Source organism: Pieris napi, chromosome 2, assembly GCF_905475465.1.
Source record: "Pieris napi chromosome 2, ilPieNapi1.2, whole genome shotgun sequence".
Taxonomy (NCBI): Eukaryota; Metazoa; Arthropoda; class Insecta; order Lepidoptera; family Pieridae; genus Pieris; species Pieris napi.
In genome coordinates this window covers 51,351-75,737 of record NC_062235.1, presented here as the reverse complement: position 1 = coordinate 75,737, position 24,387 = coordinate 51,351, and the positions used below count along the sequence as shown (strand labels likewise).

The window sequence follows — 24,387 nt, the reverse complement described above, 5'->3', positions numbered from 1 at the left end:
CATTAGTCTATCGAATCTTATATTATATAGACATTATATAATTGGCTACTTGACTGCTCACGTGAAAAACTGCATGTCAAAGTGTCCGACTGGTCAATACCGGTGAGCCTCGTGATAAAAAACTAGCATATTGCGTGTTGTCGATATTCGTAAATCCGCTTTACTTGGGCAATACTCGTATGCATAAAATCAATACAAATTGTGTTATTGCTTATAAGAGTAAATAAGTAACAATTACTGATCCAACCTGGCTAAACTGGCATTTCCATATTTTACTATTAATCTAAAAAAGGTAATGGTTGTATATTAATATAATATACATAAACATAAAACAAAGATTTTACAGATTCCGTTATCATATAATTTGAAGCTTGAATCATAACGGAAAAACAATACTTGTTGCACTTTAGTAAGTAGGACGAATAAGCACAATAATAATTGTAGGATAAATGTATTAAAACGTCGATTTCAATGGAAATTTTATAAATATCGAACGATTGTGTATAAACAAATCTGTTATTAAAAAGTTCGAGCAAAAGTGGACAGCTACCGCTTTGCTAATGCTAAAACTGCAGGTGCTTAAGAATTTAAAGAATCGAAATTTTTGTATAAAACATTGTAATTATTTATTCCAAATTTAGTAATATAATTACTGTATTTTTTAAATTAAATTTAAAAGCATTCGTAATCGTTGAGGATAGAAGACGATATAGATACAGGTGACACAAATATCTTAGAGGCACCTCGAGATCAAAATTTTTTGAAAATATGTTTGATATATTATATGTATTATAAAAGTAGATGAAAAACATCAATATGTAATAACTTAGGACTTTTAAGTCTAAAACACTAAAGAATGTAATAAGGTTGGTCTTGCCCCGTTGTAATACTAATTCATGTTACCTAAATATTATAAAGTAGTATGACTTTGTGAACAAAGTATATATGTAGTATGTTTGGATATAATAGGTAATCTAATTAAAAATAACTATCGTTCTTTATAAAATCATATTCGCGTTCATAGATAAATTATAATAATACAACACTAGATTTCACAGTATTTTAGAGTAATTTTGGGTGTAGGCTGCGTAATTTGTTGGTAATTAAAATAATATTTTACTTTTCACTCTCATAATAGCTTCCATACCAAAATTCAGCTTTCTAAGTCTTCGGGAAATATCCTAAGAACTTTTATGATCATCAGTGTCGATTCAGAGTTTCATCTGATATAATCCAAATACAAGCTATGAGGTTTCAAAATGATGAAACTCTTCGAAAATAAGCCTCCCTTTTCTTACACTTCTCTTGATATGTCTTGCAATCAATGCACGATTTCAAGCTGTTTTATCTGCTCAGTTCGTATATACCCGTTTTATATGATATCGAACTCGTTACCGATGTGGGTACATTGGTAAACTATTCTTCTGTAGCGAAGAAGAGAATAAATATTTTGAAATTTCGATCCATACAGTGCTTCGTTAGGAATGTGTCACCGGTACAGTAACATTCAAATACCTACTCGATAATTGACCCAACACACTTTGAGCACACAGAAGGCATGAAGTAGACAGTATTTCGTCGACTCTTGCCAAGTGTACTTGGGCTGCAATATGCATTTAGTTTTAGGTAGGTAGGTATTTCTGCGCGTTCATTTGACCCTGTCCCATAAAAAACAACGCATTTGTTTACAAACAAAATTGTATCTTTATGGGCTTAAGGTCAAATATAATCGATAAAATAGTTAATGTCTGTGTTATTATAAATGTTCAACTCCGAGAATTTAATAGATTTACATAAATATTTACATATGGCCAAACTTATTTTGTAAACCAGCTCTATGCCAATTGTATTCGTCAGAAGTATGTCATTTTCAAAAATGGTTCAATATAAGAGAGTCGTGAAGTTCAATGCGACATCTCTGTCTTTCCAAACACCATTAGTTTCAGTGGCCGAAAAGACTAATATTAAATTGACTATTTTTAAAATATGGAAAATTTAAGGTTGTTCTTACTTAGGGTAAGTTTTTGTTATCTTAAGCATTTGTTAGCGAGGGCTAGGCATCACCATTCGAAAGCCTTAAAATAAAAAAAACACCTTTTGTTATAAACACACATATTTCTTATTCTATCGTATTAATATACTCATTTTGAGGAAAACTAGTAACCAATTAACACATAACTTAATTGAAATGGTCATCGCAGGCAGTATTGCATCATAATCTTGTTTTTCCAGATAATTCTAACCTCGATTTTAATAACTGTCATAACAGGCAGAAATAGCGAAGCCTACAGAATAATTTCGCCGCAAACTTCTTCACAGCAGCCACAAATCACACAACGACGAAATTGGTCAAATGCATACACCAATATGCCCCCGTATTTAGTGCTAAACAGAAAAACCGGTTCCTATTTCCCGTATTATACTTTTCCAAATGGAAACAGATTGAGAAGAAAATCTGGTTGACTTAAGAAGACAATGGAATAGACTGTAATTTGTTTGTATTTATTTTAATTACCTACTGATTAAAAAAAGCAGAACGATTGAAATGTTTTTGTATTATTCTCATATTATTATCCAAAGCCAAGCGACTTTTGAATATCATAATAAAAACGTACTAACGTAGCCAAGTTGGGGTTTTACCTCAAAAATTCTTTTACTTTATTTTCACTTTCGTATGCGAATTATCGGGTGGAATGCTGGTATTAGGCCACAAAAGTCAAAGTCAAAAACCACCTCTCTCTACAGTCTAAAGCTCAAACTTTACCTATCCTTTTAATATAATATTACAGTAACACGTATCACATTACGATAGCTAAAATTTAAAAAAAGCAAATCATGAGCAGGAAAACACGTATGTACATATTTACGTAATTTACATAAATTTTAATTTGTATTCTTGGAATTTTATCCAATGTAGGCATTTGGTAAAGTTATGATATGCTTAGACATAGGTATATTAATTTTTAAAAAATACTATTGTATACGTACAATATTATGTTATAAACATTAATATATATAGATTGGTGTCGATAGCTAACATAGCTAGTTAAGGTAGAAACGTAAAACATATAATAATACTTACTTATAAAACTCACAAAACAATTATTGTGACATGGATGGGAGTTAACTGCTTAGTGTTACTGATAAACCATTTCAATTCTTTGGTTTTTTTGAGAACTAATAGAATACATGGAAAAAACCCACTTATTTTAATATTCCAATACATTTATGTTGATTGTGGACTATGTTTTATTGTCTCCAATAAGAATAGTTTAGTTCAAATGTTGTTTAGGTAGTAACGTCCCAAATAAACCAGTTTCCCTTAATATTTTGTTTATAGAATTTGCATAACCTGAATAATCATTAACTTATGTCTCATCCTATGCTTTTCTTATGCTGCCGTAAAACTATTTTTTAATAACACATATTTATAAAAACAAACATTCCTACTACATATATGTTTTTTTTTTTATGAACGAGACACAGTTTAAATTATTTATATTTTAAATCATGATTGATTATTATTATTAATAATTCCTATATAAATTATTTTTAATTCCTATATTAATATTTATTTTGTATGATCGGTATTGGTTACCCACTTCTAAAAGGAACAGTTGAGTTGAGTTATCTTGAGCATATTTTGTTTGTCGATAACTCTGCTGACTACACCCAGATGTTTCGTGCCGGTGCGAAGTGAAAAATGGCGAATGATGGTTAAACATAAAAATGACATTATTTTAATATCTAACAGCAACCTCCTAAACAAGAAAAAGAAGAACAAGACGCTCTTTCTGTATAAATAAGAAGGAACCGACAAATACAAACATTCAGAAACAGAATCCTGAGCGAAAATGGTTAAATTCGTAGTAAGTACTTTTGTATATATTTCTTTAAGACCTGTTTGTTTTGTATTATCTTATTGATGGAATAACTCAATTTTGCAGATTGTCACCTTAAGTTTAATCGCGGTTGCTGCCGCCGGTTCAGGTATGATTAGCGATTTAGTTATCACCCTAATTATTTAATTGAGTATATTATTTATTATAAAACTAAAAACTAACATGTTCAAATTTACAGCATATGGCTACGGCAGCCGCCACGAAGGTCACGAAAGCGTACACGGCGGGTCAGGCGGTCATGGCCAAGGACACGACGTAGGTCATGGAAGCGCTCAAGGTGGTTCATGGAACCATGAGCAAGGACTGGAGCACGGTGGGAGCCACGTAGGTGTCCATGGTGGATCAGAAGGTCACGACCAAGTCTATGAACACGGCGGTCATGGAAGCGAGCATGGTGGATCATGGAGTCATGAACAAGCATCGGAGCACGGTGGTGGCCACGGAGGTGTCCATGGTGGATCAGGAGGTCACGACCAAGGATTACACGGCGTCGGTCATGGAACTGCTCATGGTGGATCACCGAATCACGAGAAAGGACAGGGACACGGCAACGTCCATGGCGGTCACGGTCAATTCGGTCCACACGGTCACTATTAAATCGCATTAAAATGTTTGAATAAAAGTTCAATTTAATTTCGTTTTTATTCTAAAATTCACCTCCTTTAATAATTCATTGTCTAATACGTCGTCGTCAATAAATCCTTGTGGCGAAACGTTCTATACTAAATAAGTTATAATGTGTACCAGACTACCTATATAATGATTCCATTCTTATTTGATTTGTTGTTTAATTTTAAACAGAAATTTAAATATTTATATTTATTATTTACGCGTGTAGATTAATTATTTACTGTACAAGGAGCATGAAGGTCGTGTGAGATTTTGTGTATTTAATATAATCAAAATCGGCCAAAATATATCGTATCTATCTGGCAATACACAAAAGACGTGAATGTACCTACGTCGAATTGTAAACCTCATCTTTCGAAACGAACGAAAAAGAAACATAAGAATCTCAATTGTTCGTTTAATTTGTATAATCCTAAAAGTAATAATAAATGCCATGGTAAAAATTGCGATAATTGCCGCTAATTATCTACTAAGTTTGAGTGGTAGACAAACAAAACCACGCCAATGATTGTTGTACTGACAGACAAAGTCGCCAAATACTTTTTTTATAAAAAGGTTAGATAAGACAGTAAGGGTCGAAGCACTCGTCGATCATAGGGTTATATATAAGATGTGCACAGCTTCCTTAGCGTAGTACGTTCTGTAAATCGTAGGACTACGCAAGTACACTTACACAATAAATACGATGGGAAAAGTTCTGGTAAGAAATTTAAGTTACGTCAAATCTATACTATAATATTATAAAGCAAAAAAGTTTATATTATACTGATTTGAATTTTATCCTTTTATGAAGGAAGATAGAATATATAGCATCACGCTTTTACCCGAATCATTGCTCTTCGAGAGCGTCCGTTGTGTAGTTTGTGCGGGTGTGAAAAAATCATGTAGGTATCGCATAATATATGTCTATCCCTTAACCTTTATATGGTAATTATATTTGTTCTCAAACTGTGTATTATTTGTTTTTACCTAATATTCATTCATACAAATAAATACCAAATATTAAAATCTTAGCATAATTTCCCCTTAGGTACATGATTTTAATGAAAATCTTAAGAGATCGTTGATTTCAAATAACTTCACAACAAAATAATGTTCAAGAACAACGCGTGCATATATGATGCACGGGCAACCATCCTCATGAATTGGTGAAAACGGCATTAAATTCCGTGCACTAGTTTTTACGTTTATCACGAACAGACAGACAGATAGACTCGGCGGTCTTGTTTTTTATATACTTACTATAATAGTTAGACATTTGCTAACTCCGACTTTTTTGTAAGCTATATCGAGTTCTAAAATTGAATTAAAAGTCTTCTCTAAATCTCTCATCGTTAAGACTGCATTCGTAAGAAACGTCTTCGTTCGACCGATTTTTCTCAGGCTTAACCTCTACAACCCCACAAACTGTACCACTTGTTAGTATTCACCGCGACTATGTCAGGGCGGACAGTAGACAAAAGTGTCTACAATACCTATTGTGCTGCTTGTAAAGGCTACCGTGCAATACGTTAACCTCCAACGATTGAAAGGTCCCAACGTTTTATTTTTTTACAGATCCTCGTTCTTGCTTTCGTTGCCGTTGTAGCTGCACGTCCAGGTGAGACTTGCCACTTACATATATGAGTAGTATATGAAACATATAACAGAAAGAAAATAAATAAATAAACTGTCCGCCAATCATCCACCAATGATTTGATAGCAGCGCGCACTTACTTTACCGAAGGAATCACGCAACGCGTAGTATCAAGGTTGAAATAATTAATACAGGAAGCTGTTCCCCTGTACGACGAAGGGCCATCAGTCATCGGCCTGAGCATAGAGATCCTCGAAATGTAAAGTCATGTCAATAAAATACGTTGTTATCACGTGGACGCCGGTTTGCTTCCACCTTATATTATAATAGTTATCATAATCTAAACACGATTTTAAAACGAGCAATTGATTGCCATGGAAATTAATTTTATTTTCTGAATTTAATACAAAAAAAACAACTAACGTCTATATGTATAAGTTTTTACGGCGAGATTCCTTTTTAGGCTACGGTGGCGGTGGTCACGGCAGTCAGGGCCACGGTGGACTCGGTGACTCTGGGTTTGCTGGAGGTCAAGGGGGCGGCCATGGGGGCGGCCACGGGGGTAACCAAGGCTTAGGAGGAGGCAGTCATGGAAGTTTTAGTGGACACGATTCCGGATTTGGTGGAGGTCATCAAGGAGGTATTTAATCATTCTAATTTAACTACACCTAACTTTGGCATATATTTTACCATGCGGTTTCCGCCTAATGTGGTTGTAAAAAACTCTGGTTAAGGTGGAGGATCTGAAGGCAGCCACGGTGGCCTTGGTGGTCATCAAGGTGGATTCGGTGGTGGACACGAAGCAACTGGACATCAAGGAGGCTTCGGAGGTGGCGCAGGGCATGGCGTCGGGGGTGGACACGGCGGTGGATACGGTAGTCACTATTAAATTTGACGTGATGTAATTTAATGAGATTTAATTAAAATAAATTTTCGAATTTTTGCATTACTTTAATTTCCATTTTACATCTAAAAGGCGAAACATTCTAGTAAAACCTTGGGCCTGAGACAAAGTCTGTTTACGACAAGACAAACATTCTTTATAGAAATCGTCACGTGACGAAGCTAATGTTATTCCCATAGAAACTTGTTCGACATTAATGTCACGCCTATTCAAAAATGACTGTCAGGCCCATATCACAGACGACATAGTACACGGGGGCATAAGAGCACTCTATTCCACAATTGACAAAATAAAATCAGGTTAAGCCATCCCCACCTCTCCATCTTCCCACTTCCTCACTTGGGGCAACCATTGAATTTTTTTTAAGTCTTTTAGAAAATCGCATCGACTGTCATATTCTTGGCTTCACGATGGGTCTGAAACTCATGATCTAGATCTATACTCGTACGGGCTAACCACTTCCTCTCACTTCCACTAATGGATGAGAGCATAAATATATTCGTCTACCTTATCTACTACTCTTTATTTGAATTAAAATAACAATAAGCATAATACTTATCTATTATAACTTTTAGGCTAATCAAGTACAGCAGTGAACTAACAATTAAAGTAGGGCTACAATATACGATAAAATTGCCCCTGATGGAAAATATGCGCAATGATTACGTCTCAGAGCATCTTTTCCTTTATCTTATGCTCAAGGTAGCATATATCACTGTCTTACACATGTTTTAATACTATTTCTATGCAAGAAGAATAGCACGCAAATGAACATATTTGTGTTTCATCACTTGCTTCGAGAAGGGTTAATAATCTTAAAGCTGCCATTTGTAAGGGAATAAGAAAAACAAAGTTCAAGTTGTATATAATAAATATATTAATAATTTAATCTCTACTATGTACACTAGTGTTATTTACAGATCAATATTATGTTTAAATCAAAAGGCAAAACTATTCTAATGTTAAAGCATTTTAGAAGGCGTAAAACGAACACTATTAACATTATTTTCAAATACTAAACTTTTTAAATTGAGGCATTGACGATTCATCGAAATTATTTTTCCAAATTAACGGTTTCTACAAATAAATTATACCCGAGTAGGTGCCCCGACTAGATGATCTTCGATATTGGCTCCCCCACTCGCTCCACAATAATATCCATTAATAATGATTCGTCATTGCGCTCGAGAGGAAACACGTCAACCTATTTCAATCATTACCCTGTTACAAGCGAGTCAAAATTAAAATAATTATACAATAAATAACAATAATCACATTAAATAACAAAGGGCTGTCACTCTAAATAACTTTGTATAAAATTTAAATCCACGATCTAATGTCGAAATAGCAAAACAATTGTCTCAGCTGGTGAACCGATATATTACGACAGCAACCAGATGAACGGGTCCGGTTAAGAAAACATCGACCTGGATGTGAGCGTGAAAAGGTCTCGAGACGCTCTTAAGATGGTTTCTAAACCGTTCCTCGATAGCCTTCGCGATGGAAAACATCATCTCATAGTGCAAAAGTGACGCCCCTTAAAGTTATATCTATTAAACACGCTAACAAATGATAGAAATGCATCTTTATAAAATAACAATCGTCATGGAATAAATATTTCACCTCAGAATGGTGTACAAATATAGTAAGGTTCAAGTAGGAGCCGAGAATCGTCCTCACCCCGAAACGTCCACAATCCGTCTTTGAAAAAAGTAGACCTTACACGGAGACATAGACTGAAAAGAAAAATATAGCCTAGGGAATCTTTTGGAGCGTCGTGCCGTTTCAGAGATAGGTTCCGTCGTTCGGTCGAGCCGATAACATAAATCACGACGAAGCTAAAAAACATGTGAGAAAAAGAAACCGTTAAATATAAGTGGGGCAACGATCCAAGCCGGTCCCGCACGCGTCGCACAGCTCGGCGTCCCGTTCGTTGACCAGAGTGCACGCGGGACACTCTCGGCCTCCGGAGGTCAAGGGCTGGATCCGGGGCCCCCTCTTGGACTTGCCGCACATGTCGCAGGCCTGCAGGCCGCTCGCGTTCAGGTAAGTGCACGTGCCGCACTGCCATCTCTCGGCTCGACCGTCCTCCGACGACACCGCGAGCTGCGCCTCGAGGCCCGAGGGCTGGCCGGAGCCTGAAAAACACATCGTATCAATACTGCTAATGCTCGCGACTTAGTAAGTAAGTCTCTTTCCGTCAAACGATCTTTATGTAGAAAAGAGACGGATGAAACTGGTTTCGCTAAAAGGGAGTCGACGTAAATGTCGTCGGCTGTTGTCGTGTGGTCGGGTTAATCGCTGAGGCTAAAGCTACTCACTCGCAACGCTCGTCGGCCCGTAAGCCTCGTGCACTCCGTTCTCCGAGGGTTTCCTGGTCTTCTCCACTTCGGCCGCCGCCGCCTTGACCGGTCTCTTGAGCTTCTTTACCTCGGCGTTGGACAGCTGACCGTTGACCGTCAGCTTCATCGCTTCCTTCCTATCTTTTATCTCTCTCTTGCTCAGCAACTTCACTTTATCCGGAGCCACTTTCGGCGTGACGAGCCCGTCGGCGCTCGGATTTCCCATAGATTCCGTCCTCTTCGGTCTCCTCTCTTCCGGTTTCCTCACTTCCGGTCTCCTCTCTTCCTGTGTCCTCTCTTCAGGTCTCCTCTTGACTCGCTTCGACTCTTGCTCCCGCTTTAGCCTCATCAGACTCTCGTTGACTTTGGCGGTGCGGGACGCTTCTTCGTCGTGCGATCTGTCGAGGTGCAAGGCTCGAAGGCCGTCCTCCAAGTCCATCGTCGTGGGCCGATACTTCCTCCGCTCGTCCCTCTCGAGCCTGTCGAGCGTCCGCGAGTCTCTGTCCGACGACTGCGAGAAGCCGCTCCCGCCGTCTCCGTCTCTGTCCTTGCTCGACAAGTTCCTGAACACGTAATCCCAGCTCTCGTACGTCCCCGTGCCGTCTTCTCTGGCCTTCAGCGCCGGCCGCGAGTCCGACCTCGACGGGCCGTCGACTCTGCGATTCCGCCTTTCGTCTCTCTCCGAGTCGTATTCGATCAACCGCGCCGTCGGGACGACCGGGCACGGGCGTCGGGGAATCGACCCGTCGACGGCGTCGCTCGGGGCAGGATTCGCGGGGGCGTAGACGGGCGGGGGAACCGCGTAGGACGGCCGTAGGGGCAAGTAGTGGGGCCCCGCGTAGGGCACCGCGGGCATCTCGCAGGGTGAATAAACGAAGGGCGCCACGTCGGGGCAGCGGCAGGGCGGGCGGCGGCGAGGCGCGGAGGGCGCGGGCATGTTGGAGTAGACGTTCTCGTCGCCGAACAGGCATCGGGAAGGCGCGAGCCTCTCGGCGGCCACCGCGGCCCACGACACGCGGCCGCCGCCGCTCCAGACGCCTTCCCAGATCGACGCCATTATCTGGAAGGCGACGAACCACATTAATTTATTTTATTTTTATTTTATTTTAAAATAAATTTACTAGTGGTTTAGAGTTTTGAGTGCTTATTTGCACAAATCATCGTACTATATACAGTGGAAACTCTTTATAACGAATTTCAAGGGATCGAGCATTTTTATTCGCTATAGAGGGTCTTCGTTATAGGCAGGGAAGAATTAATGTATGGGTTTTGTGTTAAACCAAATAATTTTAACTCCTATGTAAGTTATAGAGTTTTTCGTTATAACAAATGCGTTCGAAGCACCGACCTGACTCTCGCACTGGGCGATGAGCGCGTCCCGGGAGACGGCCGCGGCCATGTCGGGGCACACGGGCCCGTCCAAAGCCAGGCGGCCTCCGCCGAGGGCCCGGTACCCCATCGCTCGCAGCAAGCTCTCGCCGCCCACGAGGTTGGCCTCGACCTCGTGCTTGTAGAACCCGCAATATAACTGAAAATTACTTTAACTGACGATTTCGAAAGAATGCTTTCATATATATTTTTTTTAAGTCACGTTTCAATTTTGTGATTTCATAATGTGGACTCACCCTGACGACCTTATACTCCTTCCTCCAGGGCTGGGCCAATAGATTAGCCGCGTATCGAGCCATCGCCGCCCAACCGATGCCGGCTCTGTACGCACTATAGTCAGGTAACTCGTTGACCGTCCTTTGAAACACTTTGCTCGTCTCTTGCAGTCCAAATTTATACTCATTTGGAACTAGCGACAGGTATTCCGTGATGTAACCTAAAATATTTATTGACTGTAATAATAATAAATTGAGAGGCAAATAACGCAGATTTAAAGTGCAACAAATGTTGAAAACTCGTTAAACTCTCCACGGCCGCGCATTCCAGGACTGCGTGGGTGACTGATGCCTCTGCGGTGAAACAGCCTCAGCGCAGTGGACGGTCTGTCGCGCCAAGGACAAAGTGATTGATTCTTAGAAATCGCTTAGTAATTTTGATGTTCTGTGAACTTTGGCGAATCTAGGTTCGCACTTACGAGAAGGGCAAGGGAAGGAATGAGTTATCTTCGCAAGTTCGTCGGCAGCATCATTGCCGAGATATCCACTGTCTCCTTTTATCCACTGTAGGGTAAACCTGTTTGTCTGGTTAGCGCCATTAGCACAGACGAGATCTTAGAGCGACACATTTGCATTGAAATGAATTAAGGTTAAGGAAGTAGCTAAACATTCTAACCTACCCAGGCCGTGTTAGGTCTACTTAAAGAGATCACATGAATCTTTTGATCAATGAAATTTGAATGTTGAAATTAATTAGAGCTAAATAAAAGTAAATTACAGATGTTCATTTAAAATTGTAAAACTATCCCAATGTTTAACAAAGACAATATTACATAAACTTCTCTTTGTTGGTGACACATGGAAGACAAGCCATTGCCCGATTGAGTAGACACATGATTGCTATTACTAATCTACAACAAACAACTTTGTACTGATAAATATTTACCTTGTAATTTTTTCTTTTGCTGCAGCTTTTCAGGACTATCGTCTATTTCTAGGTAACTATAATGTGCATCTTCAATTCGCTGCCATAGGGCTGGCACACGATCATGTAAAGCCACATCACCCATACACGACATTATCACCATTACAATGCCCTGAGGGTAGCAACCTGAAATTATGTTAAATTATTACTTGAAATGTGTTGCTAGGATACCTTTTAATGTTATCTATACATAAATAACTAAAGTAACAAAAATAAGTATTTTAGAAATTGATCATATTACAAACTTTTCAGAAATTAAATACCTACAAATTATTTTAATTCTTTTAAATTTTATAAAGGTGGTAAAAGACAAGCGATATCTAAACAATACTGATAAGAAAAACAATACTATTATTATAGCAGACCTAATGATGCTTATCAAAGTGTAATATTCTGTGACTCATTACATTAACTTCAACTATGCATTTAACACTTGCTGAATTTAAACATAGTGACTGGCTTGCCTGCGTGTTTCAGGCCCAGAAGGCTAACCACTTACTTATCTTTTAGAGAAAACAAATCATCGTGAAACTGATCACTGTACCACTAGTAATTTTTTATAATCTTAGTGAATAAATAATATAACCTATTTAAATGTTATTCCAATGACTGTTTCCGCTATATCTAAACGTTAATTTTTATCACGATTAATGTAGCCACCTCCAATGCTGGCTGGCATACAGGTATGGCACATTGGAATATGTCTGAAGTCATTGTTTAATGTTTAGAGATTGCTATCATTTGTCGTTGATAATCAATACGAACGACTTCGTAACTTACCAGCGCTAATCTCATGCTTATCCAAGAAACTTAATTAAATGCATTTGCACCGTATGTAATATGTAGAGCAGACAAAAATAGTACACCCAAAATAACAGCGCTATGAACTAATTGAAATACATTTTATTTTATGAACGTATCACAAAACTTGGTACAGAATTATTAAAGAAATTCGATGCTTTTTAAAAGAGATAAAAATTTGCTAGTGAAAGTATCTTTATTTGCTAATAGAAAAATGGATTAACTTGTTTAGAATTTAGATTTGCATTCCACGACAAATGATGTTGACTCAGAGTGACAGTCGACAGCGATAGTTTTACAAATTGAGTATTGGATTGGAAATTGGAATACTGTTGAGTGTGAAATGTGACTGACATCCGAAAACAGCTGACAGTCGTGAGTCAAGTGATGCCAGCATTGGCGTTTTTCCCTCAAATTTAGGGGGATCAGTTTGTCCTGGGAGGGTTTTCGAGGGTACATTTATTTAAGGGGACTTTTATGGGTTACTTATAATTTTGTTATACAAAAAACCAAAATTATGTATAAAGTATGTACTTTTTACATAGTTGGACTATCTTTCTGTTTTGTTTCGTACTATGACTAAAGAAGGTCAACTTAATGATAACAAGATTGGGTCAGATGCTGGTTAGCAGTGATATTATGACAACTAAAACGAGCGTTGAAATCTTTTAGACGTTATGATCGAAGGCAATACGATACAATTGGTTTTCGCATCTTAATTTTTGCTTTTCCTTTTAACTACATGATAATATGTCTAAAATTAAAAATTATATAGTTTTTAACGCATAATATGATTATAGAGTCTGTGCAAAAAGAAAACCACCGTGTCGATATTGCGAGGGGTTGTATTAAGGTGGCGACTGACATTTAATTTTCGCTCGATGTGAATGCCTGTGCTCCATCCCATCCACACTTGCAATTAAAATGGCGGACGTTGAGGTGGTTTGTGCTGCGTTTCTTTTAATCCGTCCCGTTAGAAGAGTGCGATATCTCTTCTAACGGAACGGAAAAAAATGTCAGCTGTCAACTGAAATTTCGAGGAATTGTTTTTGGTTTGGCATCAAATTTCCTTTAAAAAGTGGTGAAAATATCGAAGAAACCTCTTCGATCGTTAGCAAGAAACATTGTTTTCAATGTTTATCAAAGAATACTTGATGAACAAGGTCCAGAACATATCCAATCATCGATATTGAACCAATGTGCAAGCGTTGACAGGTTAGTAGGAATGACACGTCTTGATACTTTGGTTTATTGCATTTTTCGTGTGTATTATATTATGTATACTAAACTTTGGTTAATTTCAGGGGTTTCTAATACTACTATCAGACGAATTGTTGCCAAAGGCAGATCTAACAGAGGCGTACCTATTTAGTACGCCCAGTAAAAAGAGGAAATGTGGAAAAAAAATTAACTTGGATCGTTTTGATTTAGAATAAAAATGAGTTTTACACTGTACGAAAAGAAATACCCCTTGTCATGAAATTGCTAGAAATTCTTCGGGAGGAAATCAGTTTCAATGGAGGAAGAGAATCGTTAAGGTAACAAAAATGAATTTCATTTTCTTTCAGTTTGAATATAATCTAAAATCATAGTAATCTAAAAATAACAATCTTATTTTGTCTTCATTCTTATTTTTAAAAACATCGGATTTGAATTCCTGAAGTGCAATCAAAAAGGACTATTTTAATGGAGCGACATGACATAAAGATACACAGATCCAAGTATTTGGAGCGTATGCAAAAGAATCGAGAAGCCGATGATAAGCTAGATGTGGTTTATTTAGATGAAACCTACATACACGGTTCATGTTCAATGAACAAAATATGCTGGCAAAATAAAGATATTGCAGGTCTATCAAAAAGTATTTCGGCAGGGCCTAGATGGATCATTGTACATGCTGGTGGAGAAAATGGTTTTGAACCAAACTGTTGTTTGGTGTATAGGTCGAAGAGTACATCTGCTGTCTACTATCATGATATGAATAAAGATAACTTTACAAAATGAGTTACGGAGAAATTGATCACCAACCTTACAAAACCTTCTCTAATTGTCTTGGACAACGCCAAGTACCATTCTGTACAACTAAACAAACCGCCTTCACAAGCCAACCGTATTGCTATTATAAAAGAATGGTTTCAATCAAACAATATCCCTTACGACGATAATTGGCGTAAATGTCAATTACTGGAAGCAGTGAAAAATCATGTCTTTTTTTATAGAATGGGCAGGAGGCTCACCTGATGTTAAGTGATACCGCCGCCCATGGACACTCTCAATGCCAGAGGGCTCGCGAGTGTTTTGCCGGCCTTTTAAGAATTGGTACGCTCTTTTCTTGAAGGACCCTAAGTCGAATTGGTACGGAACTACTTCAGTGGGCAGCGGATTCCACAAAGAGGTGGTGCGCGGCAAAAACTGCCTTTAAAAAGGTTAAGTTGTGGAACGGTGGAAGTCGAGGTGATACGGGTAGAATTTCGTATTCTGCCTCGACGTCCGATGACGAACAACTCCTCTGAACACTCTCCATGGTGAATGCAGTAGAAGATGCAGAGTGACCCCACATCTCTACGCAACGCCAAAGGATCAAGCCGCTCGGAGAGGAATTCGTCGTCGACGATTCCAACCGCTCTTCGTTGAATACGGTCAAGTGGAAGTAGCTGGAACTGGGGAGCCCCCACCCAGAGGTGAGAACAGTACTCCATGTGGGGCCGAATTTGCGCTCCCACCATATCATTGTACGTTAAGCCCCATAGAATTAATCTGGGGAATAATGAAACAAAAAGTTGCGGGTAAAAACGTCAATAGACCTGCAAGTGATATAAAATCTTTAACAGAAGAAGCTTTCTCTCAAATAGGGATTCATGAGTGGCGAAAATCTTGTTAATAAATAATAAAAATTGAAAATAAGTTTAAAAAAAAAAATAAGTTCATAGAACAAGATCGATTAATTGAGATGCAGGAGGTGAGGTTTATCATAAATACTGCGTCTAACTCTTCTTCCTCTTCCAAAGAGGACTTTTTTATGGATATGCAGTATTTGGACGGGTGCTACTTGTGGTGACTGGTCGTACTTGAATTCGTGTATGCGGTGATGTTAATTATTTCGACTATGTGTTTGCGTGTTGTTCCCACGAGAATGTAAGTGCGTGCTCCTATTTCACCAGTATTGCTAGCGCCAATTTCTTTTTTCCCTTTTTGCCATCAGATCCTGGTAGACCTATAGTTCCATTGATTTATTGTTAATAAAAACCGCTAGTGTACATATCAAAGTTATCCTTGAATCCTCGTATATGAAATATTATATTTTTTTTGAAGTTATACTTCTTTAGGCGCGTTATGAAAAATTGATGAGAGTGAAATTTTACGATGCGCGCGCACCGTGACACAAAATTAACAACATTCGAATAATAATAGAATTTATGTTACACTTAATGTAAGAGAATAATAATAAATATTTATTTATTAATTTTTCAAATGTAAACTGAACTTTATTGACTATAATGACTTCTTTTCCAACCTTTGATTATTTAATTGGAATTAATTATTTGCATGCAATCAAAAACTATTTTTAATAATGCCAAAGAAGTATTTAACTTCTTACGCGCGTACATAAATAAGTACACGCAACCTTTTTTTTTTAAATTCTTATGTTAAAAAATATTGTCTTCAATATAAATCAAAACTTAAAAAAACATTTAATTGCTTCTTTTTTCTTTTATTTTCTACAGATTAATTTCATTCTATTGATAATATATCATTTTATTGATTTTTCTTTGGGGTGTATGAGATTTGATTTTGTATAATTTTCAATAGAGGGCGGTATAGAACCAGTACACGAAACTCATAATATATAACTGACGCGACTGGCAGCCCTGCTCTATAATAAATGCATTCAAAAATCGAAATTAATAAAAATGATGGCATAGCTTTCTTGTTCACGACTATTTTAAGCGGATGGCTAATTATTAAACTTTTTAGTAACGTTATTTACAAACCCTACAAAATGGTCAAATATATTGCATTTATGGACGTTTTAAGGCAAGAGGAAATTGAAAAGTTTTTTCATGTGAGAATATATAAACAAGTGTAGTTATTAGAGATAGTTTACTTTTACTAAAATAAACCGATTTTTACAAGTGTACTTATTTAAAAAAAGCCTTATAAAAAAATATTAGCAGATCTGAGATCATGGGTTTTTCGCCCTTTGCTTATTATTTAACGTCTTCAATGTATAGGGTTTTTACATTCAGGCTTGCCAAATGCATCGAGAGTACTACAAGGGTTATCCTAGAAGTCATCATCCATTAACGTACTTCAGAGAGCCACAATACGCATTCCAATGTCCCTCTGAAATGTCGGAGTAAGTTTACTTTATAATGATACAACTATTTTATACTAAAAGATGTATATATAGCCGTTAATCTATCTTATTGAAACGTCTTGCGAACAAAGAGTCACTACCTAAAATGCAATTTTATTCTTATTGACAGGTCTTATCTGAGTTTTCCGGCTTATCATGTAAAGTACAAACAACCTGCTATTTTACCACCAACAACTGGAAGGACTTCTGGTTTTCCGCAACTTCCCGATCGTTCTGTCGCCGGTCGTTTTAATAAATCCCCCTGTAAGGCTTTTGTTAGATAATTGATTTATTTTATTTTTGAAAAATATAAACCAAAAACAGATTGTACCTACATATTATTATACTGTTTGACGTTGATAGTACCCGTAGCTGGTGCAGTTATTTTAGAACATACGAAATTTACGGCTGTCGAGAGCAAGAATTACACAAAAGTTATTGTTTTTACCAATTTGATCATGTCTTTCATTAATATTTTCTCATTTAGTGTTATTAAGAGATCTCCGTATAAAACATAGCTGTAAAAAGATGTAATGGAGAAAAATAACCTTGTAAGCATGAATTTATAAAAAATCGATACTTAAAAATATCGTAGACGGACTATGAACTATACTCTATCTACGAAAAATATGCATTTCAATAATGTCAGTCGTGAGTCACGTGACACAAACCAGTCACAGATTAGTCGAATCCAAGATGACGTACCATGCCAGTAAATATTATGTCGTCGGCTGTCTAATGCTAATATTATCTTGAGTTTAATTTCATCATAGGCTATTTTTTATGGAAAAATTATATTTGTGTATTTCATGAATAATAATTAACACGTAAAAACCTTGCCTTTTGTGTACTGTCATACTAAGTAGTAGTGCCATACGACAAAACAAACAAACAATGGCCTATGGCCTATGCAATATGGCGTCGCACCAGAGAAGTGCTTTGGCGGGTTCTAGAAATTATAAATGTTTCGCCAATACTTATCAGGATTAAATAATATATAATTGTATAAGTTCCATAGTCACTAATGAATAATCTGAAATGGTGTTTAAAATCTTGTCAAAGAACCCACTCTTAAAAATATACATGGGCCCTTTGCATCATTTCTTTTTGTCTACACATTATTTAATTTACGAAACGAAATTAACAGTAAAATAAATAGTCGATAAGGTTTAATCGCTACATTAATAATAATGGCAGCGCGCGCCTTTAAGAGGGACACGTGAAATCACAGGGTACAATTCATAATTTTAAATATCACATATTTAATATAGGTAGGTATTCTTTAGAATGCTATTTGACTATTAGTAATGACAACAGGCAGGTTATATCTGTGCGGCCTTCGAATAACTAAACTAAAGAAGGCGCTGACGATGGACTGACGTCCGAGTCAAACGGACTTCCGTTGTTAGATGATAAAATAATTTTTGAAAATTTTAGGTGGTTAAAAAGAACACATCAAGTCTATTTAAAATGGATATTTACTTTGTCGATAACGGAAGACAAGATGAAATTGAAACGTTTTATGAGGTATGATGACCTAATGTTAAAAATAATAGTAGCTAAGATCAAATATCTTGTTTGTGGACTAGCCCCTCGAAAAATAAATAAAATTGGAACTTTTCACAATCATAGACCAATTTAAATATCTGCCAATCAATTATAAAGGTTGCAAAAAGGGACACAAATTACCAAATTGAGGATGCAGCTTCCTAAACTTCGCTTCGTTACGCTAAACTTGTTACGGATTTTTTTCTCTTTAAAAGTTATGTACCTACTCACAACGACTCGCAGTAGGTATTCGCATGTAACTCAAGAATTGACAATATATACACTACACACTGTAATTATGTCTCTAAAGTTAGTTTGATTATTGAATCTCCGATTAACAGGCGTGCCAACGTCATAGGGACTATTACCGAGGTTATCCCAAAGCCCATCACCCACTGTTGTACTTCAAGGATCCCGAGTACTCGTACCAGTGTCCATCGGAAATGACTCCGTGAGTACCTTTTTAAGCCGTCAATAATATCGAATCGGGTTTTAACATGTCCGGTGCCGTATTTCACTTCGTTTCCCACCGTTTGCAGCGTGTACCTGTCGTTCCCGATGTTCCACGTGAAGTACAAGCAGCCCGCGGTTCTGCCGCAAGACTCGGGTCGCACCGGCGGAATCCCTGCCCTCCCCGACCGCACTCTCGCCGGCCGTTTCAATAAGGCCGCTTGCAAAGCGTTCGTGAGATAGAATGAAAAACTGAGCGTATCATTTAAACTTTATCTCATATTCTAAAATAGACGGAACTGGAGAATTCAGGTATTCTCGACAAAATAAAAACAAACTCCGAAAGGCCGATGCCTCCGGTGAAGTCCAACTTGATCTCTTCTAATATCTGAAACGGAAACCGACGATGAGCGTCACCTTCTTCAAATAATATCTATTCTACCTTCCGCGATCGTCACTTTCTACTTACAATGTTAGCAATTTTCATTTTAGAATCGCGATCGAGACTGTCATTGCGATTATCGGAGTATCGAGTCAATCGGTCCACAATCTGGCATATGTCGGTTGCGTTTATTTGATTGTCTTCGTCGATATCTGCAAGCACACGGAGTCTGAGTCACGCCAGGCTTCGACGCACGAGAACTAACAGAGCGAGTCGATTAGAAAAAAAGAGAAGTCTACCGAAAATCCTAAACGCCCAAGCGGCCTTAACGTGCGACGGACAGGCCGCGCTCATGGCGGAGCAGAGATCCAGGATATCTTCGAAGGAGAATCGGTTGTCATTTTCAGAAGAAAATACCCGGAATAGTCGATCTTGAAATGGGTTGTTCTGAAATAATCGGAAAGCGTATGAGGCGCGAGGGGAACGGTCCCACCATCCCACCGGTCCATAATTATATAGAAAACGACTCACTTTTAAAACCTCAAACTTGTTAATAATTTCCTGGCGGCTGAATCTGTGCGAAAAGTTGGCGTTTACCTTCTCCGGATCGATCGAATGAAATTTTTTCATGAGGCTGAAAAAGAAGTCGGTCACTTGTACCTCGCCGGAGCGACACTTTCGACGCAGCCATCGTCCATTAATACTCACTGATATATCTCACCCTTAGTCAAATAAGTGAGCGACGTATAATCTTCCAAAAGATCTTCAGTCAACAATTGCTTCGTCGGAGACGAACCCATCGTGACGAACGCGGGGCGACTGTCCGGTAATTAGCGATATCTTATCGAACCGATTGCTATAGATTAAGATTGGGACGTCGACTACGCCTTTCGCCTGCCCTTCGATCAATAAAAGTCCAACATATATTTGAAAATAATTTATTACCTATATCGATACAATCCACGTCTATGCACTGGTTTCCGACGAACGTCGTCTGAATTTCCCCTCGCGCTCCGCGTCAAATATACACATAGCACACCCGCGAGCGGTCGACTTTTTACCTAAATTACCAAAGTGTAACTTAGAAATTATTCGTAAAAAGCTACGACGCGTCGGCGAAGTCCGCCCCGTCGAAGGAGATCTGCCGCTTGGCTCGGGCTCGGGCGGCGTCCTCGAAGGAAGGCGTCGAGCTCGATCCACGAGCGAACCTCTCGAGGACGGTCGGGTACGAGTCCGCGGTCGCGGGCCGGCCGAGCCGAGAGACGAGCTCCTTCCCCTCGTCGGCCAGCCTCGTCTCCTCGTCCCGGAAGCACTCCTCGACGGTGCGGCCTCGGATGACGGCGAACGCGTATCGGCGGGCGAGTCTGCAAAGAGGGGTCGATAGAGCGGGGTTCGGCGGAAAGGGGCGGAGGGGGTCGGAGGGTCGCACTCACTTGAGCAGGGTCTCGGAGGTGGAGAGCGCGGGCGCGGCCAGGCGGTGCGCGTGCGGCGGCAGCGTGAGCAGTCTGCGCGTGAGGCGCGCCAACTGCGAGGCCTTCTCGCGGAAGCCGGGGCACGACATGCGCCAGCCGTGCGTCCGCAGCGCTTCCGACACGGCCCACAGCAGCTTCTGCGACGATATCCGACCGATCAGCGAAACACCACCGACAGATTTAACCGGCTCGAAGGTCGAAAGGAGCTCGGCCGCAAAGACTTTTTTCCTTCGTTACCTTCTTGTGCGAATCGTTGAGCTCGGCGCTGTTCTTGGAGGACAGCAACTCCGAAGCGCGCCTCTGGAGGGGCACGAGCGAATGCGGGTATTCGGAAGAGTCGCCTCCGAAGGATAAGCTCTTCGCCATTTTCACCCTCTTCGAATCTCCGTCGTCGTCTTCCCTCTTCCTCTTGAACGTCCCGTCCGTGCTTTTGCTCTACGAACAGAGATCGATATTATCGTCGTCGACGTTGACTTCTAGAGCGAACCGAGAGAGAGAAGGCGACCCACCTCGGTCTGACCGACGGGCGACCCGAACAGCGACCGCCGGGACTTGCCGAGCGGCTTCGGCGCCGAGAGGCCTAGGGCCGCGCCCTCGGCGCTCACGAACAGGGCTCGCTTGGGAGCCTCGTCCATGAGCAGGCGCCTCGCGGCCTTCTTTTTGCTGGATCCGCCCGCCTCGGGGGTCTTCCTCGGCGTCTTCTTGCCGGGAGTCCGCCGGGTCTTCCCGTGCCTGTCCGCCGAGTTGACGACTTTTCTGTGCGGAAAGTAACTTTAAAGGCGGTTAGCGGTCGGCGATCTCGTCGCGGGTCGCGGCCGAGGGAGGTCTGGTCCCGCTACTCACTTCTTGTCGATGAGGACCATTCTGCTCGACTGGTGGGCCTTTTGGCCGACGGTGGCGGCGCTGCAGAAAGCCTGGCGGCGCCGGGCCAAGTGAGACAGCCTCCGGCCGGGGGACTTGGCTTGGGCCAACCTGCGCAGACACGAAAGTGACTTTATTCGTCATCACTGAATCCTACGGATAATTGGGCACGTACTTGAGCCGTAAAGCTTTCCGTTTGCTAGCGCTGGTCGGGGACTGCGTTCCGCCGGAGTGAATGTTGACACTCGTGTCTGTCTCTGCGCCGATGAATCTCTCTGCGTAGCGTTGTAGTAGCATTTCATAGTTTTCGCGATGACTACTTAGATTGTAGCTGGAAAAGACTTCTCTTTATATTCTCAATATATATTGTCGGCAAAACTAGAATTGAATATAAATTATGATTTGTAATACTGAGTGCGATTGAATCAAAAGAAGCATGAATACTTACTAAACATCGTGATATCTGCATTTCAAAATATCAGGCCACAAGCTCTCCTTAACGTCTGTTTCTAAACACAATTGTAAATCAATACTTCGGTCATGCGAACTTGAAGCGAAGTCGGACTTAGATGTGTTCTCACAGGACTCCTTAATTTTTTGAGCTTCTGTATCAGAACTCTGAATCTCCTCAACTTGTATAGCCTTTGATAATACTTCCTGATGTTTTGTACTACAAATATCTATTATCACATCTTTTGTTTTACTTTCAGTTATTTCTTGTATAGAATCATATGTTTCTGGGATTTGTATAAAGGAAACTTTTTTGGTAGGAGTCATAGAGTTTTCGTTTGTATTTAAAATTTCAGTGGTATTAAATTGTGGTAGATGAGTGTAATACTTTCGTAGCATATCTGTTACATCAATTTTTATAGTAGTCACAGAGGGTGGTGGCAAGACACCTTGTAAGGTTTCCTGAAAAAAACAAGTTATTTTTTTACACTAACTGTTGTCTAAAATACATAAGTTTCAAAAATTTGTGTTCTCACGAGTCTGAAGAGATTAGTCCTGTTTTGGAACACATTAAAATTCTAAATATAATTCAAAATTAACATACGACAGAAAATAAAAATAACCATTATCATAAAGGTTCTTAAAGTTTTATTACTACACTATAACTAATAAAAATAATAATAACCTGAATTTTTTTTAATTTCTTCTTGTCATATAATTCAACATTTTGTAAAAATGTCCAAAATTTTTTTGTCTCCGACTCTACCACAATATCTTCACCGTCAGAGAATATGTCAGGAGATCTCACTCCACTGTCAAATGAAGCTTCTAGAGAGGAGAAGCTTTGATCATTCCATTTTGAGGTGCTATCTAAATCAGAATCCTTTTGTTCCATATTTTGGTACTGGTAGTCAGCGTTATCCCTTATCAGTCTGTCATTTTTTGAATCACTACTTCTCTCTTCACTACAGGTGAGAAGATCATTATTAATTTTTCCCGTAGTGTCATGATGCATAAAAGTACTTAATGCAGTAATAGGATCAACTATAGGTTTTAATTTTTGCATATGTTTTAGTGTTCCATTAAAAGACAGTTCAGTAATTGGTAGTTTAAACACATTTTCATTTTTTACTTCGAATAGTGGCACACTGTCTACCGCGTTGTTACTGTTTTCCATTATTGATGAAATGAAAACTGGTTTGCCTCCGCAAGATTCATCGGAAATGCGTGCATCTGCAAGGTCAGACCTATCGGTATGAGATGATGTTACAGATGCGACTAAGAATAACGATTTGTCCTTCGAATCACAAGTTTTCTCGACATTGTAAAACTGGGAATCACAAACAGCATCAATCGCAATACCATGTTGTGGTAGTACAATAGAAAGGTCAATGGTCCCACCGTTGGAACTCTCACGGCTGATTGAAGATGCAGAGGCACTGTCTGGGTCGTAAAAATTGTCTCTAACGTTAAAACTTTTCATATAACGTTCATACATTGAGAAACTATCACTCATTGAAGTACAATTATTTGAGTCTTCGACGGATTCCATTACCACTAATAAAAACTACATAGTCGCAAAGATCATTTGGGAATTAAAATATAACAACTTTTAAAATCAGTAATTAATGTACAAGAAATGCAGTTATTTTAATTATTATAAAAGCAACTAGAATTAAACTTATCTAACAAATGGATTAATCAAAAATAATTGAAACGGCAGATGATTGGCAACACGGCCATTTTGCTTTTTTTTTTTATTAGCATTTCGAGTTTCGACTTTCGAGTTTCGACCAGCAGGATAATGAATTCTGTAATCTGTAACGATAGTTGTTTAATTTTCTGGTGACGAGACAGGACCGTGAAATATAGCATAAAGAAATAATATTAGAACTTAAGTTAGGGGCAAACAAGACACTATGATTTATAGCAATCAGCAATGCAATGAAGAAATTAAATACAAATTATATCTCTTAATAAATATATTTTATTTTTCTAATCTATATTAATCCGACTAACATAAGAATAAAGAATTGCTGTTTACAAACTGTAGGTTACAATTTTTGGAAGTCTCTGGTTATTCGTTTCCTTTTTTTAGCGCCGTTTCTATCCTAGTTAGGCTG

At 39.0% G+C, this 24,387-nt stretch overlaps 7 protein-coding genes and 1 long non-coding RNA gene across 12 annotated transcripts; 4 read left to right on the top strand and 4 right to left on the bottom strand.

Moving 5' to 3' along the window:
• Nucleotides 1-3,750: 3,750 nt before the first annotated feature.
• LOC125062490 (holotricin-3-like) lies at nucleotides 3,751-4,535 on the top strand. The gene is made up of 3 exons (XM_047668475.1): nucleotides 3,751-3,869; nucleotides 3,948-3,990; nucleotides 4,081-4,535. The coding sequence occupies exons 1-3, from the start codon at nucleotides 3,855-3,857 to the stop codon at nucleotides 4,497-4,499; spliced, it is 477 nt and encodes a 158-aa protein (XP_047524431.1). The 5' UTR covers nucleotides 3,751-3,854; the 3' UTR covers nucleotides 4,500-4,535.
• Nucleotides 4,536-5,091: 556 nt separating this feature from the next.
• Nucleotides 5,092-7,050, top strand: LOC125062500 (glycine-rich cell wall structural protein-like). The gene is made up of 4 exons (XM_047668484.1): nucleotides 5,092-5,232; nucleotides 6,090-6,132; nucleotides 6,572-6,748; nucleotides 6,843-7,050. The coding sequence occupies exons 1-4, from the start codon at nucleotides 5,218-5,220 to the stop codon at nucleotides 6,995-6,997; spliced, it is 390 nt and encodes a 129-aa protein (XP_047524440.1). The 5' UTR covers nucleotides 5,092-5,217; the 3' UTR covers nucleotides 6,998-7,050.
• An 815-nt stretch (nucleotides 7,051-7,865) lies between these two features.
• LOC125060303 lies at nucleotides 7,866-13,062 on the bottom strand. Of its 2 annotated transcripts, none has more exons than XM_047665157.1 (6): nucleotides 12,724-13,062; nucleotides 11,905-12,069; nucleotides 10,980-11,179; nucleotides 10,703-10,882; nucleotides 9,334-10,414; nucleotides 7,866-9,150 (listed from the first exon to the last, which is right to left on the bottom strand). In XM_047665157.1, the coding sequence occupies exons 2-6, from the start codon at nucleotides 12,044-12,046 to the stop codon at nucleotides 8,879-8,881; spliced, it is 1,875 nt and encodes a 624-aa protein (XP_047521113.1). In that variant the 5' UTR covers nucleotides 12,047-12,069; nucleotides 12,724-13,062; the 3' UTR covers nucleotides 7,866-8,878. The 2 variants fall into 2 exon arrangements, with proteins under 2 accessions (XP_047521113.1, XP_047521119.1); XM_047665163.1 differs by lacking the exon at nucleotides 12,724-13,062 and adding an exon at nucleotides 12,309-12,670.
• Nucleotides 13,063-16,547: 3,485 nt separating this feature from the next.
• LOC125061551 lies at nucleotides 16,548-17,442 on the top strand. The gene is made up of 3 exons (XM_047667025.1): nucleotides 16,548-16,807; nucleotides 16,992-17,101; nucleotides 17,232-17,442. The coding sequence occupies exons 1-3, from the start codon at nucleotides 16,628-16,630 to the stop codon at nucleotides 17,383-17,385; spliced, it is 444 nt and encodes a 147-aa protein (XP_047522981.1). The 5' UTR covers nucleotides 16,548-16,627; the 3' UTR covers nucleotides 17,386-17,442.
• LOC125061559 lies at nucleotides 16,987-17,536 on the bottom strand. Of its 2 annotated transcripts, none has more exons than XR_007119057.1 (3): nucleotides 17,437-17,536; nucleotides 17,203-17,363; nucleotides 16,987-17,088 (listed from the first exon to the last, which is right to left on the bottom strand). It is a non-coding gene; the product is annotated as an uncharacterized LOC125061559 (long non-coding RNA). The 2 variants fall into 2 exon arrangements; XR_007119056.1 differs by having other exon boundaries at nucleotides 17,276-17,363.
• Nucleotides 17,537-18,438: 902 nt separating this feature from the next.
• On the top strand, nucleotides 18,439-19,342 carry LOC125059846. The gene is made up of 3 exons (XM_047664490.1): nucleotides 18,439-18,628; nucleotides 18,991-19,100; nucleotides 19,189-19,342. The coding sequence occupies exons 1-3, from the start codon at nucleotides 18,572-18,574 to the stop codon at nucleotides 19,340-19,342; spliced, it is 321 nt and encodes a 106-aa protein (XP_047520446.1). The 5' UTR covers nucleotides 18,439-18,571.
• Nucleotides 19,343-19,358: 16 nt separating this feature from the next.
• LOC125059831 (calcium and integrin-binding protein 1-like) lies at nucleotides 19,359-20,505 on the bottom strand. 2 transcript variants are annotated; one of them, XM_047664480.1, is made up of 5 exons: nucleotides 20,427-20,505; nucleotides 20,013-20,115; nucleotides 19,781-19,928; nucleotides 19,569-19,693; nucleotides 19,359-19,487 (listed from the first exon to the last, which is right to left on the bottom strand). In XM_047664480.1, exons 2-5 carry the CDS (start codon nucleotides 20,109-20,111, stop codon nucleotides 19,377-19,379), a joined length of 483 nt encoding a protein of 160 aa, XP_047520436.1. In that variant the 5' UTR covers nucleotides 20,112-20,115; nucleotides 20,427-20,505; the 3' UTR covers nucleotides 19,359-19,376. The 2 variants fall into 2 exon arrangements, with proteins under 2 accessions (XP_047520436.1, XP_047520431.1); XM_047664475.1 differs by lacking the exon at nucleotides 20,427-20,505 and adding an exon at nucleotides 20,190-20,302.
• On the bottom strand, nucleotides 20,404-24,025 carry LOC125059819. Of its 2 annotated transcripts, none has more exons than XM_047664455.1 (8): nucleotides 22,950-24,025; nucleotides 22,263-22,726; nucleotides 21,990-22,145; nucleotides 21,797-21,925; nucleotides 21,463-21,724; nucleotides 21,191-21,388; nucleotides 20,915-21,090; nucleotides 20,404-20,845 (listed from the first exon to the last, which is right to left on the bottom strand). In XM_047664455.1, exons 1-8 carry the CDS (start codon nucleotides 23,814-23,816, stop codon nucleotides 20,584-20,586), a joined length of 2,514 nt encoding a protein of 837 aa, XP_047520411.1. In that variant the 5' UTR covers nucleotides 23,817-24,025; the 3' UTR covers nucleotides 20,404-20,583. The 2 variants fall into 2 exon arrangements, with proteins under 2 accessions (XP_047520411.1, XP_047520420.1); XM_047664464.1 differs by having other exon boundaries at nucleotides 21,463-21,709.
• Between the last annotated feature and the right edge of the window lie 362 nt (nucleotides 24,026-24,387).